At 36.8% G+C, this 19,770-nt stretch overlaps 1 protein-coding gene across 11 annotated transcripts in view; it reads right to left on the bottom strand.

Annotated features, from left to right (window-relative positions):
* Positions 1-957: 957 nt before the first annotated feature.
* The window catches only part of armt1 (acidic residue methyltransferase 1), a 167,068-nt gene continuing 148,255 nt past the window's right edge, over positions 958-19,770 (bottom strand). For 10 of the 11 annotated variants that reach the window (XM_069932289.1, XM_069932290.1, XM_069932291.1 and 7 more), the window contains 5 exons: positions 16,580-16,685; positions 8,984-9,225; positions 7,403-7,568; positions 6,953-7,015; positions 958-2,072 (listed from right to left, as the gene is read on the bottom strand). In XM_069932289.1, the coding sequence (XP_069788390.1) occupies positions 1,296-2,072; positions 6,953-7,015; positions 7,403-7,568; positions 8,984-9,225; positions 16,580-16,685 (1,354 nt within the window). In that variant the 3' untranslated portion in view covers positions 958-1,295. The remainder of the gene's footprint in view (positions 2,073-6,952; positions 7,016-7,402; positions 7,569-8,983; positions 9,226-16,579; positions 16,686-19,770) is intronic. The other variant, XM_069932288.1, reaches the window with a different exon arrangement.

Genomic DNA, 19,770 nt, shown 5'->3' with positions numbered 1-19,770 from the left:
CTCTAAATATCCCTTTTTAATGTAGTAGATTAGGAAGGATTACAAACCACTTGATAGTTTCCCGAATACTTCCAAAAGCTTGATCAGACCCATTTGTTTGCTAAAGAGCCCAACAGAAAATGTAACTAGAGGTTCCGTGCTCAAGGGGAAAATGTGCTTTTTATCCACTTGCTAAGTGAGAGGGTTGTTCAAGGGACTAGCAAATCTTTTGTAACTATATTGGTAACTTTATGCACCACATTTTGTTGTGAAGTATCATACATATGCATAACCCTTAAGACGTAATCCTGTAAGTGACTCCATAATACTGAAAACAGTGCAATAAATGCCAATTACAGGTCAATCAGTTTGACCTGAGTTGTGAGGAAGGTTTTTAGAAATAATCATCAGGGGAAATGTGCACTTGGAGAAGCTTGAGTTAATAAAAAGTTATCTGCATGGATTTATTAAACCCTATTTAACAATCTTTCAAATTTTAATGGGTTAACAGAGGATATTGAATGCAATAGATGCTTCTCTATGAGTGCCATTCTGCACAGTGATTATTGCCAGTTTCCCTGTTTATATTGAGACAAACTAGTGGATAAGGGAAGCAGGGCACAACAGCAAACTGGTGGATAAGGGAGCAAGGGAGGGCACAACAGAATGGATAGGGAAAGGGGAGCAGAGCTGGAGGAAAGGAGACAGAGGAAAAGGAAGAGCAGGAGAATAGGGAGTGGTGTTGCAGAAACCGGAGAAGTTGATGTTAATGCCATCCGGACAGAGAGTCCAAGATGGAATATTAGGTGTTGGTTTGGCTGTGCCTTAGGCCGTGGACAGACATGTTGGTGCAGGAGTGGGGCAGAAAACTGAAATAGTTGGCAGTTTGTATCATTATATTTGTAAAATTCCTCATGTTGAAATTATATCTGATAAAATAAATTATGATCAAAAAGCTAAATGATAAATCAAAAAAGATTCTACGGGTAGCAACAATTTTAATTATGAATGAACATGTATTTGGTAATTTAAGTGACTGGCCACTCACATATCAGTGAGCCTTTGTTGTTCTTATTGTATCAACACCAGAGCAACATTTCCCATACAGAAAGATTTAAATTGCAATTCTGAAAATTAATTTTTTAGTGCATTTTACAACAAATATCCCTAAGATTATTTCCAATGAAAACATTAAATTATAGGAAGTTTGAGCCAAACATGCTTAAGATTATGAAGTATTTGGTAAACAATGAAACAGCATTATAATTTTCCCATCAATCCAGAAAGATGGCTTAGAGATATGCCAGGTAACAATGTTATTTCCTGAAAGAGTTGCTAAATTGAATAATTGCATAATGCCCACTGGTCAACCAGTCAGGATCAGAGGCCGCCAGCTGCTCACCTAGCCCCGTCTTTAAGCCAACCTGAATATCAGCTTTCAGTGTCCGCAAGCTACATAGTGGTGCTGGCTGAAACCCGCGGAGAGCAGTTTCAAACGGAACTGTATAGCTCCACTTCCTGTCTCCTGTTAGCTTCCTATAATTTAAGTCTCCCTTAAAAAATATTAAGTGTGACTTCTGCAGTTCAGCATGCAGATCATTGGCAATGAGGGACATGTCATAAAACTCATTGGGGAGAGTCCAGAATACGTGGTCCTGATAATTCCAAACCCCTCTTTTCACATTGTTTTCCCATGCAGCTCCACACTTGGACATCTGTGGGTGGCTGGATGTCTTCATTTGATTCAGTGTCCAGTCAAAATCTTTCTTTGTTGTATCAGAAACAAACCAAGGTATGCTCTTCCCATGAAAGTGAATTTCATGAACGAGTTGAGAAGTGATGAGGAAATCCGCCAATACCAAATCAGCCACTAGCTCAAATCCAGAGTTGTCAAGGACAATGTCTATTCGGGTGTGAGCTGTTCCTGAAATTTTATTTTTCTTATTATTGATGAGGAGGCGCCAAACAAATTCAAAGTCATTGATCAAAATGAAAGGCTTTAAAGATTCGAGAGCAGTTAATGGGTTGAATGTTTGAGAGTTGGTCACCCCGGCAGAAATGGAAAGGTCACATCTGTTTCCCCACAGTGCAACCTACATTTAAAAAAAAATCATAAGGTCTGATATTATCTTTTTGCATCACAGGAAATTACATAAAAAACCCATATTTTCCACATTAAGAAAAAGAAAGATTATGAGAACAGAAATTATATACAAGATAGTGTTTTTATGATATTCTCTGATTTGAAGTATGGTACACAAAAGCTGCAGATGGTGAAATCTCAAGTACACAATGCTAGAGGAACTCAGCTGGTCAGGCAGCATCCATGAGTTCAAATGGAAATTTCAGGGCAGGACTCTTCATCAAGGCATGGTAATAAGGGGGTGATTTTACATAAATAATGGGGGAAAGATGCTGGGGAGGCTCCAAAAGGTGATAGGGTACTAGAAAGGTGGGAGAGACCATTTGGTGGGTGAGTGGGGGAGGAATTAGAGAAAGAGCAGTAGGTAAAGAAGAGATGGCAACAGTGGAACCAGAAAGAAGTAGAGTTACTTAAACTTGTTTCTGGCATTCGGTTTAAGTTGTTCAGGAAGAATATTGTGTGCTATTCTTCAAGTTTATCCTCACCCTGACAATGCAAGAAGCTGAGAATGTGGGAATGGTATTGGGAATCAATATCTTTGTTACTGGGAGTTCAAGTTTAAACCCACAGTGTTCAGCGGACGTGTCACCCAATCTACAGATTCTCCAGCAGCAAATTTTTGAAGTGTGGTACAATTTAAATAAAAAGTACCAATATCACCAATTTTTTTCTTAATTTTGAATGTTCTAATTAATTAACATTTAACAGTAATTAATTTTGGTGCAGGCTGACTAATGTGATTCCTTCTAAATGTATAAACCATTAGCCTGTGAATCATACGGACTTCCAACAGACATTTCACCAATCTTTTCAAAAGAAAACTCTTGTCTAACTTCAACTAACTTAGTTAGTTGATATTTGGTGAAGGTTTATCTCTATAGAGAAAGTTTTTTTTTCATCTTTTTTTTTCTCATGCTACAATTTTTTTTAAAGAATTGATTATTGTTTAAGAATTTTTGATAGACAATGTTACTAACTTTACTAATTTTTTATATTAAGTTTGAGTTAAATATATGTTTCGTCTTAACTCTGTTAAATATATGCTTTTAAGTTTGATTTAAATATGTTTTTTAAGTCTGATATCTTAGTATTAACTACTTTTCTTTTTGTTAGTATTTTAAATCGGTTATGTTTTTGTTTTTTTTGTAAGTGGGTTTTTTTTCCTCACATATATTATTAACTTTATTAATTCTTCACTCTTTATTTTGGGGGAAAGGGGGGGGTTGGACTAATTTGAGTTGGGTTATTAATGTGTAATAATTATTGGGGAGGGTATAGTTTATTTAGAATACTGATACTGTATTGTAATTTTATTATTTTGTTCTTAATTTTTTTTTAATGTAATTCTATATGTTATTCATGTTATAAAATCTTAAATAAAGTTTAAAAAAAAAGAAAACTATTGTCATGGATTTAGTGACCTGAAAGTAATATTTATTGAAACATCTCCACCACCACCCCAAAATCCCCAAGTGATACAGAAGCCAAAGCATTCCATGGATCACACGTGGCTCCAAACTTCAACAACATGACTCCTGAACTTGAAGTAAATCACACCCTTTTCCTGTTTGCTAGATTATGCTTAAGCATTATTGAAGGATCGAGGTGAAAACTTTGAAATGAGAATATATGATGCTTTTTTTCAGAAACTCTCTTGGTTGTGAAGGCACCATATTATTTCACACATGTGAGAGTGGGAAACCTGGAAGATTTACAGCAGTAATGCAGCATCTAATGCCAGTAAATTATATCTGCCTATAATTAACAATAGATTGAATACTTGAACATTTTCAGTTTACCATATAACCATTTACAGCACAGAAACAGGCCAGTTTGGCCCTTCTAGTCCGTGCCAAACATCATCTCCCACCTAGTCCCACTGACCCGCATTTGGCCCATAACTCTCCACACCTCTCCCATCCATATACCTATTCAACCTTTCCTTGAATATTAACATTGATCTCACTTCTACTACCACTGCCTGAAGTTCATTCCACACCCCCACCATCCTCTGCGTGAAGAAATTTCCCCTATGTTTCCTTTAAAAACTTTTCCCCTTTTACTCTCAATCCATGCCTTCTTGTTTTGAGTCTCCCCCACTCTCAGTGGAAAAAGCCTATCCACATTGACTCTATCCGTCCCCCTTATAATTTTGAATAACTCTATCAAATCACCCCTCAACCTTCTATACTCCAGGGAATAAAGTCCCAGCCTGCTCAACCATTCACTGTGTTAATCAGAGAAAACCAGCATGGATTGTAAATGGCATGCTTTATGAACCTGAATGAATGTTTTAAGTGAATTAATGAACAGGCATGTGACTTACATTTCCAGAAAACATTAGATAAAATCATTCAAAAGTGCCTGCTACATAAAGCTGTAACCCATGGAACTGAAGGTAAATTTGAGTCTTGGTGAAGGAAATGGCTGAGCAGGAAATAAAGTAATGATAATAGTCAGATAACCAAGTTGTTATGATATGAGTGGTGCTATACATCAAGGATTTTTAGAGTCCAATGATTTTAAAATTACCACAATTGATTCAATAAAATGTCACATTTCCACATTTGCTGATAACATAAAGACCAACAATTTTGTAAATGGAGTAGACTTACAAAAGATATTAATTGAATAAACAAATGGGTAAAAGAATTTCAATGTAAGCAAATGTGAGATCTTCTACTTTGGATTTTAATAGAGAAAATTTTCTAAATGGTGTAAAGCTGGAAACAATTAAATGTTTAAAGAAACTCAGGGTGTCTAACCACAAAATTATTAAACTATGAATGAGAATTAAAATAATAGTGCCCTTTATATTTTCTGGTCAGGAATATATTGAGATAAAAACAGTAAAAAGCCTTGCTTAGACCACACCTATTGTACCAAGGGTAATTTTGGCTCCACACCTTAGGAATGTTATATTGATTTCGGACAGAGTGCAAAGGAGATATAACAGAATCTGGACTCATGGATACAAATATTGGATTATGAGTATAAATTCAGAACAGCATTTTCTGTTTTTGTTCTAAATCACAAAGAAATTGGGTGAAGGAATTGGATTGAAGTTTCAAAGATATTTAGCGGAATTGATACATAGATAGAAGGGAAATTTCCTGTTGTCTCTTCATCTCCAGAAACTTGGTTGTGGAGCATAGGAATTGGAGACATAGTTTACAAACTAGAACTTGGCTTTATACGTTTGAAATCGGGAACATCTGTTCAAAAAGATGAAAGAAATTTGGAACTCTCTTACACAAAGAGCAATTATTAAATTTAAATATATTAATAAAACTTAGTTAAAGATATCAAAAGAACACTGCAAATGCATATTTATGGGCTGATGGCATATTTGAGGAGAATGAGGTAAATTGTTCACTCTTGTTCCTTTGTTCAGATTTCTTATTTGTTGGTTAGTCCTATTTAAATTTTCTATGCTGGTATAAATGCTAACTCAGAATAACAAAGACTCAAAGTATATTGGTACAGGTATACCCTGTTTTATGAATACTTGCTTTATTAAAATTCACTTTTACAAAGAAACCTGTGTTCGCTTTTACAAAAGGATTTGAATGGGTTTTCACTTTAATAAAAATAGCCTTCAATGGTAGTGAATGGGTCTTCGCTTTTTGCCATTTCGGCCTATGACAGGCTTCATAGGAACGCTCTAGTTTTATATAGCGGGATATACCTATATATATTAAAGGGAAATTTAATGTACCAATTCAAATCATGTATCAGAGTACTCACTTTTTACTGTATAATAATTTACATGGCTTTAAATCCAACTTCTAAATGTGTTATTCATGCAGCATTTTAAAGGAATTAAGTTATATTCAGTTAAAGTCAAAAGATGCTAATTTACACATACAGTATATCCTCCAAAATAAAGATGATATAAATGTACATATTTAATATATAATTTGAAAGCTGACATTTTGTGTGGAAATTTCCTGTAATTTGACAATATAAAGTTTAACTCCAGAAACATTAGTGATAGAAATAACACTGGACAATAATTTATTTCAAAAAGTTTGCTTGCTGTAAAAAAATGGGGATTGTGAAAGGACACTTCAATCTGAAAATAAAGATAATTTCAGATTTGCAGTATTATATAGGGAGTTGGAGAAACATTAAGTTAACTTTGATTGAATTTAGCATGTTTAATTGCATAATGATGCTGACGTGTTGCATCAGTTCAACTGTTCTAGAAATGTTTTACTGCTGAATTTCATTTATACTCAACATCTAATGCCTCAGTGTCCAACAATAGTCGGCCAGCATTGAAGGATTCTAGTTACCCTGATACTGCCTTTCCATGGTCACAATGTCCTGGTGAAACTGTTCACCATGTTCATCAGTGACTGCACCAAGATCAGCAAGGAAGACGTCCAAGTGTGAATGCAGAAAATGAATTTTAATAAAATTATAGAATATTACAGCACAGAAACGGCCCCTTCGGCCTTGATAATCTGTGCTGAACTATTTTTCTGCCTTTCCTGGCCCCACTGACCTGCACCAGGTCTATAGCCCTCCATATACCCCCCATTCATGTATCTGTCCAAATTCTTCTTGAATTTTTTAATGATGTTGCACTTCATGGTTTTGTCTGCTTGAAGTAGACTTAAAATATGACAGAAAGTCACAAAAATAGGGTATATCTAAAAAAAAAGTATATCATAGAAAAATTATAAGGATATTTTCAAGATCGGCAGCTCAAAATCAATAAAACACATCCAAAGTGTTCAGGAAGCAATATCTTCCTTGTCCAATGTAACGGTTGAGGGCCAGTCTACACATTTAAAACTAACAATTTTTTTAAAATTTACATACAGTAGGATAACAGGCCATTTCGGCCCACGAGTCCGTGTCACCCAAACTAGTGATGATTCTCATCTAAAAAACAGGGTAAAATTTTTTAAACTTTAAATACAAGCTGCATTAAACTTTTGTTATTCTGTTTCGATTTATGTTACTAAGAGCAACAATAACTCACAAGTTTCACTTGTGAAATATCCATTCCCCTAGTTATTGGAGTTTGGTCTAAGTAAAATTCAGAAGCTGGTTTAGGTTGGAATTTCATATTAAAACCATACAATGGATGTACAATGAAAATAAGAAAACACTCCAATATTTTATTTTACTTTTCTCACATAGCACTCAATAACAATAAAGGGACAGAAGGCCAATGAAGTACAATTGATTGTATCAGCATTTTCTCAAAATTGTGCAAAACCTTATAACAAATGTACTTATAAAGAAAATGAATATTTTTAAGGTTACCTGTAGGAGCTGCATTAGCTCAGCTTTAAGGTGGGTTTCCTGAAAGCCTTCTACTTTTTTATTTACTTCCTGAAGATGGGTGGAGATAGCAATAATAGCTTGCTGTGACTCCAGGAAACCTTGAGTCTTTGCTTCATTAAATACATCAAAATCACACATGGGAGGACTGCAGTGTTAAATGACAAAATTAAATTAGTCAAAATTTGAAAGAGCTCTTGGTATTTAATATCACCATCATGTTGTTCACACAAGTATAAATTTTAGCAATAAAAAACTTTCCAAGGCAGTTTATGAAGAATACGAAAATAACAGTACTCTGCTAAAGGAGTAAATATAGGACAGGTGATTAAAAATAAGGAAAAAAGGTTGCAAGGAGAGTCTCAGTGTTGTCAGGTTTAGATGTTTAACTCTTAAAGGTATTTTCAGAACTTGGAGCCTGGCAAATTAAAGATGCAGAATTCAATGATCTTGTTTGTTTCCTTTTAAGGTTCCTTTCAACAAGGTATGTTGGGAATGCAAAAAATTCAGAATTCTCTCATGGCTGTAAAACTGGAGATTTCAGAAAAAAAAGGTCTTAAAAGGAATGTTAACATGGTGAACATTCAAATTGGAGGATATGCTGTGGCACTGCTCACAAAGAATCAGATTCATATGTTACCCATTAGTTCCGTGATTCTCAACCTTTTTCTTTTCACTCACAAACCACTTTAAGTATTCCCTATGCCATAGGTGTTCTGTGATTATTAAGGGTTTGCTGAAGGAGTTATATGGGTGGAAAGAAAAAGTTTGAAAACCAGTTTTAATGGTACCTAATTGACTTGTTATGAACACAGTTTCATAACTCTAAAGAAAATGGACCAATGACAATTTTTCTCAAGCAATATATTTGAGTAACAATTGGGTGTAGAGCAGTGATTCTCAACCTTTCCTTCCCACTCACGTACCACCTTAAGCAATCCCTTACTACGGCACCAATGCCGTAGGGGTTACTTAAAGTTGTATGTGATTGGAAAGACTTAGGTTGAGAACCACTGCATTAGTTATTCAGAACATGTCAAAGATATTTTTAAACAAGGAATTAGAGTGGATTTTAGGAAAATTCCAATGTCACACCACAGAAGCATGTGCAGAGGATGGAACAGGACATCCAAGGGCAAATAAGAAACATTGTAGAATGCACAAATTATAAAAGTGTATTGCAAATATATCATTTACAGGTACACAATCCTTTATCTGGAAATCTAAAATCTGGAAAGCTCCAAAAACCGTGTCTTTGACAGATATCCTGGAGCAAGTTGTCAGAGGAAATGTAATCAGACACAATTACTTCATTTACGAGGCTTAAAGTTAAAGACACTTAAATAGGCATGGCCTGGAAGAATTCAGTTCTAATGTGGACAACTGGGTTTAGTGTAGGAGGACATGAAGTGGACATTGTGGGCCAAAAGGCCTGTTTCTGTGCTGTATAACTCTATGAAAGTTAATTCAATATCTGTATTCTAGTTACAATTTAATTCAATACAAACCTATTACTCGATTAGATTTTTGAAAGTTTTTAATTTTAAAAATTGCTTCACGCACTTGAGCTGCAGTGCTTCATGGATCCTACGGTACATGTAACACTCCATGTACAACCAGGGCGCATTAAACCAGCTGGTGTTTCCCTCAGACCCCAGTCGAGCCTGCTGCTGTTCAAGGTATTTATTCCAGTGGGCAACATCTGGTAATCCATCTGTAAGAGGTAGTGCTGGCTTGTCAGTTTGCAGTTCATTTCGTAACTTTGACAAGAGACCAATGGCTCTTTTTTCTGCCTCAACGCCTTCCTGAAAAAAAATAACAGTATTGGGTGCTTTCAGTTTGAAGATTAGCATGTAAATCCTTGTGTATCAAAGGATTTTTCTATAGTCAAGTCAGCAAGTAATAATTTTTTTCCACCTTTATACAGTATTTTAATCTCGATAAACACCCAAAACATTAACAGACCATTTTTACCCATGGATGCTGCCTGACCTGCTGAGCAGAAGAAGCAGCAGAAGGTAGTGAATACATCTCAAAACGTAACATAAATTTCCCTCCCCTCCATGGAATGTAGCTAAATCTCCTGTTACCTAAGAAAGGCAGCCGACATACTGAAGGACCCATCACTCCTCAGGCACATTCTCGTCTCCATCCCCCTTTGGAAACAAAGCTCAAGAGTGTAAAACCGGGCAAGAATAAGCTTAAAAAGTTTCTTCCTTGCAGCCAATAAGCTCCTGAATGAACCCTGCCACCATGCTATCATGCTGTCCTTGATTGGGATTTATTGACTATCCTTTCATTGTAATTCTGTACTGTTAATTGAACTCTTTACATGGTTGAATGAATGTTAGAGAACCTGTTAGTCTATTTGCAGTAGAACACTACTCGCTGTACAGCTTCATATTCAGTCTATGGTCAGGCACAAGAGGGCATGACTGCTGGTAAAGCAGATGAGGAATTCTAGAGGTTGTGCTGTAGGATCCTCATCCCTTGAGATCGTCCAACAGATCAGAGATTCTTACACCATGCAGGCGAATGTGGAATAGTGAGAATCAAAAGTCCCGAAGGCAATATTGCCTGCCCGGTGCCTGAGCTCAGTACATCTCATCTAACCTGCAGAGGGAGTTGGAGTGGGAGAGCTAAGTCCAGTTAGATAGGTAGAACTGGGAAAGAGGTTCTACTGAGGGTTTTGAGCAGCCTGGGACTAAACTAAAAAGCAGAATCAAAAAATTATCTCTGGATTGCTCCGAGTCACATGCAAATTGCTTAGGGTTGATAGATTAGGGATTTAAACACGCAGCTCAAAGACTGGCGTGGAAGACGCGAGTTTAGATTCATGGGACAACAAGGAGTGGGCTATTCTATGCTGGGACCATGATCATGGTGAATCAATAACTTTGGCTGTAGACAGGGCTTTAAACTAAATAGCAATGGGTGGGTTCAACAGACTGGAAATGTATGGAAATGTATGGAAAAGAGAGGTAATTGAAGTTTCCAGAATAAAAAAAATAGGACAGTAAGTTGGGAAATGGTTAAGAATTTAAATTTGGGCATCATGGAGACAAATGTGAGAAGCGTGGTGGGACTGAAGGTGCTGTATTTAAATGTACACAGTGTATAAAACAAGGTAGATGAGCTTAAAGCACAGTTAGAAAGGAGCAGGTACGATACTGTAGGATGCAAAGGAGACATAGCTGAAGGAGGGTCACGGCTGGGTGCTGAACATCAAAAAGACAGGCAAATAAGCAGAGAGGATGGGATGGCTCTATTAGAGAAAAATGAAATAAAATCCTGAGCAAGAAGGGAAAAAGGATATGAGGTTGGAGAATGCTTATGGGTTTGGTTTAGAAACTGCAAGGGTAAAAATACCTTGATGGGAGTTACACACAGGCCTCCAAAGAGCAGCCAGGAGGTGGGGTGCAATTAACAACAGGAGTTAGAGAAGGCATGTAAGAAAGACAATGTTACAGTGAAATGGGTAACTTCAACATGTCGGTAGACACTGCTGCTGGATCTCAAAAGAAGGAATTTGTGGAATGCCTACAAGATGGCTTTAAGGAGCAGGTGTGTGGTCAAGCCCATGAGCAAAAAGGCAATTCTGGATTTGGTGTGGTGAAACGAACCGAATTTGATTAGGAAGTTTAAGGTAAAGGAACCCTTAAAAGGCAATGATCTCAATTCAATAATTCAAGATTATTTTATTGTCATGTAATAAAACAAAAAAATATATTACACAACATTTCCTTTAGTCTAATTTAAGGCAGACAAAGATTTGCCATTAGCAGAAATTTTCCAGCCCCCTTTACAGTTAAAGAAAGAGAAGTAAAAGAGAGTCCCCACAGAGTGTCCATGGATTTGTTTCCAATATGATAGAATTCATTCTGCAGCTTGAGAGGGAGAGGCTAAAGTCTGATGTTGTCAGTATTACAGATGAGTAAAGGTAACTACAGAGCAATGGAGAGGAGCTTGCCAAAGTTGATTAGAAGGGATCCCCAGCAAGGAAGACGGTGGAGCAGCAATCACAGGATATTCAGGGAATAATTAAAAAGATGCAGGATCATTTTATCCCAAAGAAGAAGCAGCAGAATTCTAAAGGGAGAGTGAGGCAACCGGGACTGATGAGGGAAGTCAAGATAAGGCAGCATAGAAGTAAAAGAGAAAACATACAGTTTAGCAAAATTTAGCAGGAAATTAAGTTTTAGGTAACTTTTAAAAACCAAAAGAAGGGGAGAAAATATGATGGTAAGATGGACAATAGCATAAAAAACAGATTCAAAATTTTTTGCAGATATATAAAAAGTAAAAGGAAGAAATGACTTTGGACTGCTGGAAAATGATGCTGGCAAGTAGTAAAAGGGGACAAAGAAATGGCAGATGAACTGAATAGGTATCTTACATTAATCTTCACAACGGAAGACACCAGAGACGTGCTAGAAATTCAAGAGTCAAGGGATAGTAGTTGCTATTTCTCAGAAGGTGCTTGAGAAGCTGAATGGGCTGAAGGTGGATAAGTTACCTGAACCAGATGGACTATACCCTAGGTTTCAGAAAGAGGTAACTGAAGAGATTGAGAACACATTAGTAGTAATCTTTCATGAATCACATGAATTGGGAATTGGAAAATTGCAAATGAAATTCCACTCTTTTAGAAGGGAGAGAGGCAAATGACCCAAAATGATAGGCCAGTTAGCCTAACATCAGTGGTAAGTTTCGAGGGTCTATTATTAAGAGTGAGGTTTAGGGGTACTTGAAAGCACAAGATAAAACAGGTCAATATCATTATGGTTTCCTTCAGGGAAAAGTCTGTTGGAGTTCATTAAGGAAATAACACGCAGAACAGCCAAAGGAGAGTCAGTGGATCATACATTTAAGAAAGGCTCAAGCCTGCAACATTGGTTATGTATCTTTATCTTTGTTATATAAAGTAAACTGTTTGACCTGCTGAGTTTCTCCACCATTGTGTTTTTACCTCAACCATGTAGATTTTTGTGTTTTACCAAAGGAAAATCAGTGGATGTTGTTTACTTGGAGTTTCAGAAGACATTACAGGAATGATACAAGCATGGATAAAAGATTAGCTGACTGGTTCAAGGCCTAGAGTAGAATTAAAGGGGTCATTTTATGGCTGCTTGCCAACAACTACTGGTGTTCAGGCCACATTTGGAGTATTGTGAGAAAGGTTTTAGGCCCCATAACTAAGTTCATAAGTGCTGGCATTGGAGGAGATTTATGAGAATGATCCCAGGGATGAGGGTTAACGGATGAGAAGCGTTTGATGGTTCCGGGGCTGTACTTGTTGGAGTTTAGAAGAATGAGGGGATATCTCATCAAAACATACTGAATAGTGAAAGGGCTATCAGGAAATGCTTCCAGTTGTGTGAGAGTCCAGGTTCAGAGACAAAGCCTGAGAATAAAAGGATGTCCCTTTAGAACAGATGAGGAAATGTTTCTTCAGACAGTGGGTAATGAAACTATGAAGGCAAAGAGATTGGATATACTTAAAGCTGAGGTTGATAAGGTTCTTGATTAGCATGGGTATCAAAGGTTTTGGAGAGAAGACAGGAAAATGGGAGTTGAAAGGAAAAATACATCAGCCATGATTCAATGGCAGAGCAGGCTTGATGGGCCAAATGGTCTAATTCTGCTCCTCAGTCTTATGGTGTCAGAAAATGACAAATGAAATTAAAGAATCTGCTGTTTTTGTTTCTCTCATCCTTTCTGAAACTGCCCCGGCTTCTCTGACAACAATTTGTCCTGAACTCATTTGGTGCTTACCTGGAATGATATAATCACAGAGGCTATTTCTATAATTACCAAACTAAATTGGTGCATTATTTCATGACCTTCATTTATTAAACACAATAAAGCCAGCAGCAGATTGGCAAAGAGACAAAGACTAATTTTCAATGTGAAAGAGATGCTTTTTACTACCAACAACTTCTGGCAGACTCAATTTTCAAGTTCAAGACATTTGCATGTTCCCTTGCAGATCACAGCCTTTTATATTATCCACCTGTACAAAATGATGTAATTTCTCCCAAACCAATCAGACTGTACCTTGCAATATTCATGAAGCTACTCATGGGACTCAATTCATGTTTAGTTTGAAAATGAACAAAAGTTGAGTATGTTAAATGGTATAACATTACTCATTATGGAAAATGTTGATGACCACTCTGTATTTATATGTTTTAATGTTTTTGTGACTGAGGAAAGGTTGGCAGCGGCATCAGCAGTGGAGATTGCTGTTTGGCTTCTTCCTCGTATTTCCCTTATCTCCAAGGCAAGTTTTTCTGCAGCTGATGTGGTTGCCATGTCTTTTAGGTCGGACGGTCTTGGACTGAATATGCATTTCTCAGGATCAATGCGACAAAACAAATTCAGTACTCCAGACTGGAAGTTGCGAGGGCAGGAAGTTTCCCCAGCAACAACAGCTTGAGCTCTAGTTTCAGAGCTGAATTAACAGCTGGACTATTTATATAGGAGCAGCAGGGAGACATTCAGAAATCCCTGAATCCAACTCAATCACTAACAGATTTTCCTTTATTGATATAGATGCACAGCCAGAAGTTTAGAGCAGCATGTACACAGGGGAAAAAAAAGAGTGAGAGAGCAATAATGATTGGGGATTCAATAGTAAGGGGTCATACAGGTGCTTACAGCTGTACCTCTGGCATATTCCTTCCCTGGTGTCAGATCAAGGATGCTGCTAAATGGCTGCCGAGCATCCATAAGGGGAAAAGTCCACACTAGAATACTGGTATCAATGACATAGAAGGAAGAAGGAATAAGATGTTGCGTGCAAGCTTCAGGGAGCAAAGAATTACTTTAAAAAAACAGGATCTGAAATCCCAAGGACGAGTCCCAATGTCACATCTTCGCAATGAGAAGAATAGAGCAAATGAATGGATGGCTGGAGAGATGATAAAGGAGGACGGCTTTAGACAAGTTAAACTTTGGGAACGTTTTGGGTGCAGGGGTGACTATAGAGTTTACAAAACCAATATCCTTGCAGGACGTTTAATAGAGTTTTTGGGGAAGGTTTGAAGCAATTTAGCTGGGGGTGATAGGTTTTTAAGAAGATAGCCAAGAGCAATTGAAAAAATGGAAGCAAAATTTAGAAATGTTATAAACAAAATAAATAGGCAGCAGAAATAAAGGTGAACAGTAAATAAGGTCAGAGGACAGAAAAAAACATTAAACAGCCATATTAGCCATGATGAATCCAAATGCACATTGCATCTGTGTAACGATGGATGAATAAATAACACGAGTAGTCATAAGCTGGTATGATTTATTTGCCATAATAGAAATGCGGCTGCAAACTGACCGAAGCTGGGAACTATATATTCCATGGGACACAACATTCAGAAAGGGTAAGCAAAAGAATGTCAGCGGTGTAGGTCTGTTAATGATTGGATGACATCAGTACTCCAGTTAAAGGTTTTGGTTGGATAAATTATGGTACAGAATTGAATAAACTGGGTGGAGCCAAACAGGAACAGTAAGAAAACATTGGCGGGCATTGTTTAAAGGAGACCCAATAATAACAGATATAAGCCACAATATAAATATAGAAGGTATAAAGTACAGTAAACAGGAAGGATTTAGATATAGACTCTGCAAATCAATATAGTACTAACAATATGAACAATTGAGTTGAGAGTGGAAGACAGCCAGACTGTTCTTCCATTTAATAAGATCGCAGTTGCAAACTGTAACTTTCTAATTACTTGTATCTGCATACTAGCCTCTTTCAAATCAAGACAAGGTCATCTGGACAGCGCTTTGCTGTCTCACACCATTTAGATAAATATTCTTTATATTTTTCATGCTAAAATGGACAACTAAAATTTTTCCATTAAAATCCATTTGCCTGACCTTTGCATAATCACTTCTTTCTTCTTTGGCTTGGCTTCGCGGACGAAGATTTACCAATCTATATTCCTTTGTTGCATCCTTTTGTTCTTTCCTTAACTTTCTTACCTAGCTTTGCATCATCCGCAAATTTAGCAGCCAAGATATGTATAGATAAAAAGTTGAAGACCACATACTCATTACAATGTGCCAACCAGAAAAAGACCAATTTGTGCCTACGTTTTGATTCTGGATAGTCAGCCAATCTTATATTGTCACAGCACATATTATTTCACCAAAGGATACTAATAATTTGGTAAAAAAATGAATTCCTTTCACAGAACTATATTGATTTTTACCTGATCACCAACCTCTTTTCTTAATGAACATATTTAATAAAAGTTTCCTGTTTGCTGTCTCCCTCCATTTTTGTAAATAGGTGTCATATTTGCTATTTTCTAATCAAATTGAATCTTCTCCAAATTCATGCAAGTCTTGAAAATTAACTGATTGCTTCTTTTAAAATCCCACGTTGAAATCTCTCAGCTCAATATTGAAAATGACTTCTTGCAATGTATACGAGATAAATTTCTAGATCAACATGAGGAGGAACAAATGAGGTAACCAGCTGCTTTAGATCATGTAAAATGTAATGAGGAAGGCTTAATCAATATTCTTGCTGTAAAATAACCACTAAAAGAAGAGAAAATGGTGCAATAGTCATGGTGGGCAATGACTACCAAGTAAAATTAATAAATTGTAACATATATTCAAAAACACAACAGGAAAGGTGCTCCAACCACAAATTAGGAAAGTTAGTCAATTAATTCTACTCTCATTTTTGCTCCATCGATCAAGGAATTTCTGCAAGATATTTTCAAATCACCACCTGAAAGTTACAATTAAATTTTCTACTCCCATTTTCAAAACAATTCTCGTCAGACCCTTGCAAATTGCTGCTAAAAATCCCAATATCCAATCTTGATTTGATGTAAATTGGTTTAAGTCCTATTTACTGGTTCCTTACAGTATTTTCCTCCCATCAGAAACAGATGTCCCACTCTCTAGAGATTTTAAAAAATCATTATTTTTGATTGTCAAATCTCTCCATCGATTAATCTGCAGTCTTCTTCTTGTCCTGAACCCACCCTCTTATGGAAGAATAATTGAAGCATCTCTAATCTATCCAGATAACTATAATCCTTCATCCTTGTTGCCATTCTAGCAAAGTGATTCTCTACTCTTCCCAAAATTACATCTGAACTAATAGTTACAGCTCCACATCTGTCATTTTCAACTCACCTGTCCATGTTGAGCAAAAAATTTATCCCTATGCCGATGTACTGTATCAACAGCCTTAGTCAGTATCTGTGGCAACCGGTCTTTAATGGTTAAGTATGCAAATGACCTGAAAGAAAAGCACAGTGTGTTAGGATGATTTTTTTTTTAAACATAATAAAGCCCTCCATTTTGTTCAAGAATAAGACTTGCAGAGAAGGCCTTCTGGAGTCTTAACTTGCGCGAGACCTGACGCAAGATCCAAGAATACATAAATTCTCCAGACTCTTCTTCATCTCTTTACCAGGAAATCAAAAAGCTAACAAATTCCAAATCCTTTTTTTAAAAATATTTTAATTTTCATACTCATAAAATTCAAACCATATAATTTTTTTTAACATTTATGTAACATACTGAGTCTATATTTATCCCCCCCCCCTCCCAACTCCACACCTTTGTACAAGTGAAAGTACCAAGTAAAGAAACTCAAAACGAAACTGAAAGAAACACATCACTTGCGCCATGGCCCACTTCTTTGATCACATTCTTTTCCCTTCTGGGATGGAATGCTACAGTACCCCTATTTTGGGGGTGGGGGGGGGGGCGCTGGGGAACTAACCTATCTGAGTGCCATATATTTCAAGTAAGGTTGCCACATCTTAACGAATGTGTTGTGCTTCTTCCTTAGATTGTACAGATTTTCTCCAGGGGAATACAACTCTGCATTTTCACATTCCATCATGTGGTATTCAGTTGGAAATTGGACTTCCACGAAACCGCTATACACTTCCTGGTTACCACCAAGGCAACCTTCACGAACAAAATTTGATATTTGGACAGTCTAAAACTCATGACCCACAATGTGTCCCAGAAGGCACACTTCTGGATCCTGTGGAAAATCTACTTTTGTAATTTTTTAAAGAATGTCCCCCAGGTCTTCCAGAAAAATCTTACCTTTGAACATAACCAGGTGGAGTGGAAAAAAAGTTCCACACCACACCTAAAGCACATTTCTGAAATTTTTGGCTTTGATTTATAAGATTTTTGTAATGTGAGGTACAACTAGTATTGCATGGCACCATCCTGTATCTGGGATTAATGACTCCAGTCATGCTGTCCAGACACAGGTCCTGCCTCCATTCTTCATTGATTGTTATACCCAAGTCCAACTCCAAACACTTTTTTTTTGAAACTTTATTTAAAATTTTCAAAATATTATCAAACAATACATAAAATAGAAAATCAAAATAAACTACAACTAAGCCCAACCCCCGCAAGGGGAGCAAAAAAAAGTTAAGATATTATTAAACCCATACATTTCTAATAAGGGTCTGAACAAAAAAATTATAATGATCATAACAAACTATATGTTATTTTTTCCATATAAATACAGGATCTCAACTCATTATTTGCCAAAGATCTATATTCATTTCAACATCATCCTTCCAAGAAATTGCCATACATTTATGCGCAATAGCCAATGCTCGATGAGGAAAAGCAATCTGAAACTTATCCAACCCCAAATCATTAAATAAAACAGTGTAACCCAACAAAAAAACTTTTGGATCTAATAAAAATGTAATCTTAAGCAATTTTTGAAGAAATTCTCTAATTCTTTCCCAAAATGGTTGAACCTTATCACAAAACCAAACTGAATGTAAAAAAGTTTCTATACATTGTCCTCATCTAAAACACACCTCTGAATCACTAAATCCATATTTCTTCAACTCCAAACACTTCTTCAGGTAAGATCAAATGTCCCAAAACCTGAGCCACCTTCCACTTGTGCAGATTTTCTTTCATGAAGCTGTTGACATTTTTGTTGCTGATGAGAGATCATCTCCCCACTGTCATTCCACCTAGGCTATATTCAGTCAAGCATTTGTCAGTCTGCTTACTGGTGACAAATCCTAATACATTCATCTACCCAATCTACTCTATGAAAATCAGTCCCTAATGGTTGCCATGACTAAAGATTTCACTTTATAGCTTTGGGAGAAATTGTTTGTTTCAGACTTTTGGAAAATTCCATTTACAGTCAGTTTTCAGGATTGAAAACCTTATGTAATTAAAATATGGCGACTTTAGGATTGCAAGATGGCCATGTTATACTAAAACATTAATACGTCATTACATTACTGAATACTGGTGTACATCAAAGACCACCTGATGTGAAAACCAAAAATAACACTATATTATAATCATGAAAACATTCCAATAATTAAACATCTATTTAAGATGAGTGTAGGAAAATTTAGGGGAGGTATGTCTACAGAGAGTAGTGGATTCCTGGAATGCCTTGCTGGGGATGGTGCTGAAGGCTGGTAAAATAGGCACATGGATATAAAAGAAATAAAAGGTTTATGGCTGTGAGGTAGGGAAGAGTTGGGGAGTAGGTTACAACAATTACAGTATGGAAACAGGCCATCTCGGCCCTCTAGTCCTCAATGATTTAAGTGAAACTCCACTAGTCACATCTACCTGCTCCCTGACAATAACCCTCTAATCCCCTCACATCCATGTACTCATCCAACCTTCTCTTAAATGACAAAATTGACCCTGCTGCATCCACCTCTTCAGGAAGGTCATTCCACACAGCCACCACTCTCTGAGTGAAGAGCTTCCCCTTATGTTACTTTTAAAGTTCTGCCCCCTAACCCTTAACTTATGACCCCTCGAACTAATCTCATCTACCCTCAAGGGGAAGAGTCTAATCACATCCATTCTCATAATTATAAATACCTCTATCAAATCCCCCCTCAACCATTGATGCTCTAATGAATAAAGACCCAGTCTACTCAATCTTTCTTTGTATTCTAGATCCTGCAATCCTGGCAGCAATTTAGTAAATCTTTTCTGCACCCTCTCTACCTTGAAATCCTTCTTATAATTTGGTGACCAGAACTGCACACAATATTCCAAACTTGGCCACACCAATGCCTTGAACAGTCTCAACATTACCTTCCAGCTCCTATATTCTATGCTTTGATTTATAAAGGCCAGCATACCAAACGCTTTCTTCACCACCCTATCTACATGAGAATCCACTTTCAAAGAACTAGGTTGATATCGGTCACCATAACATTGTGGGCTGAAGGGCCTGTACCTGTACTAAGTTCAATTTATTTGATATAGAGGCTTCCGTTTTGTAGATGTCCTCATGTTTTCATAATATATTCCATCAATTATGTTCCCATCCATTTGCTCAGGTAATT

This window comes from Narcine bancroftii, chromosome 4 (assembly GCF_036971445.1).
Source record: "Narcine bancroftii isolate sNarBan1 chromosome 4, sNarBan1.hap1, whole genome shotgun sequence".
Classification (NCBI taxonomy): domain Eukaryota; kingdom Metazoa; phylum Chordata; class Chondrichthyes; order Torpediniformes; family Narcinidae; genus Narcine; species Narcine bancroftii.
The sequence above is the reverse complement of the archived record's forward strand: the minus strand, read 5'-3'. Positions and strand labels throughout refer to the sequence as shown.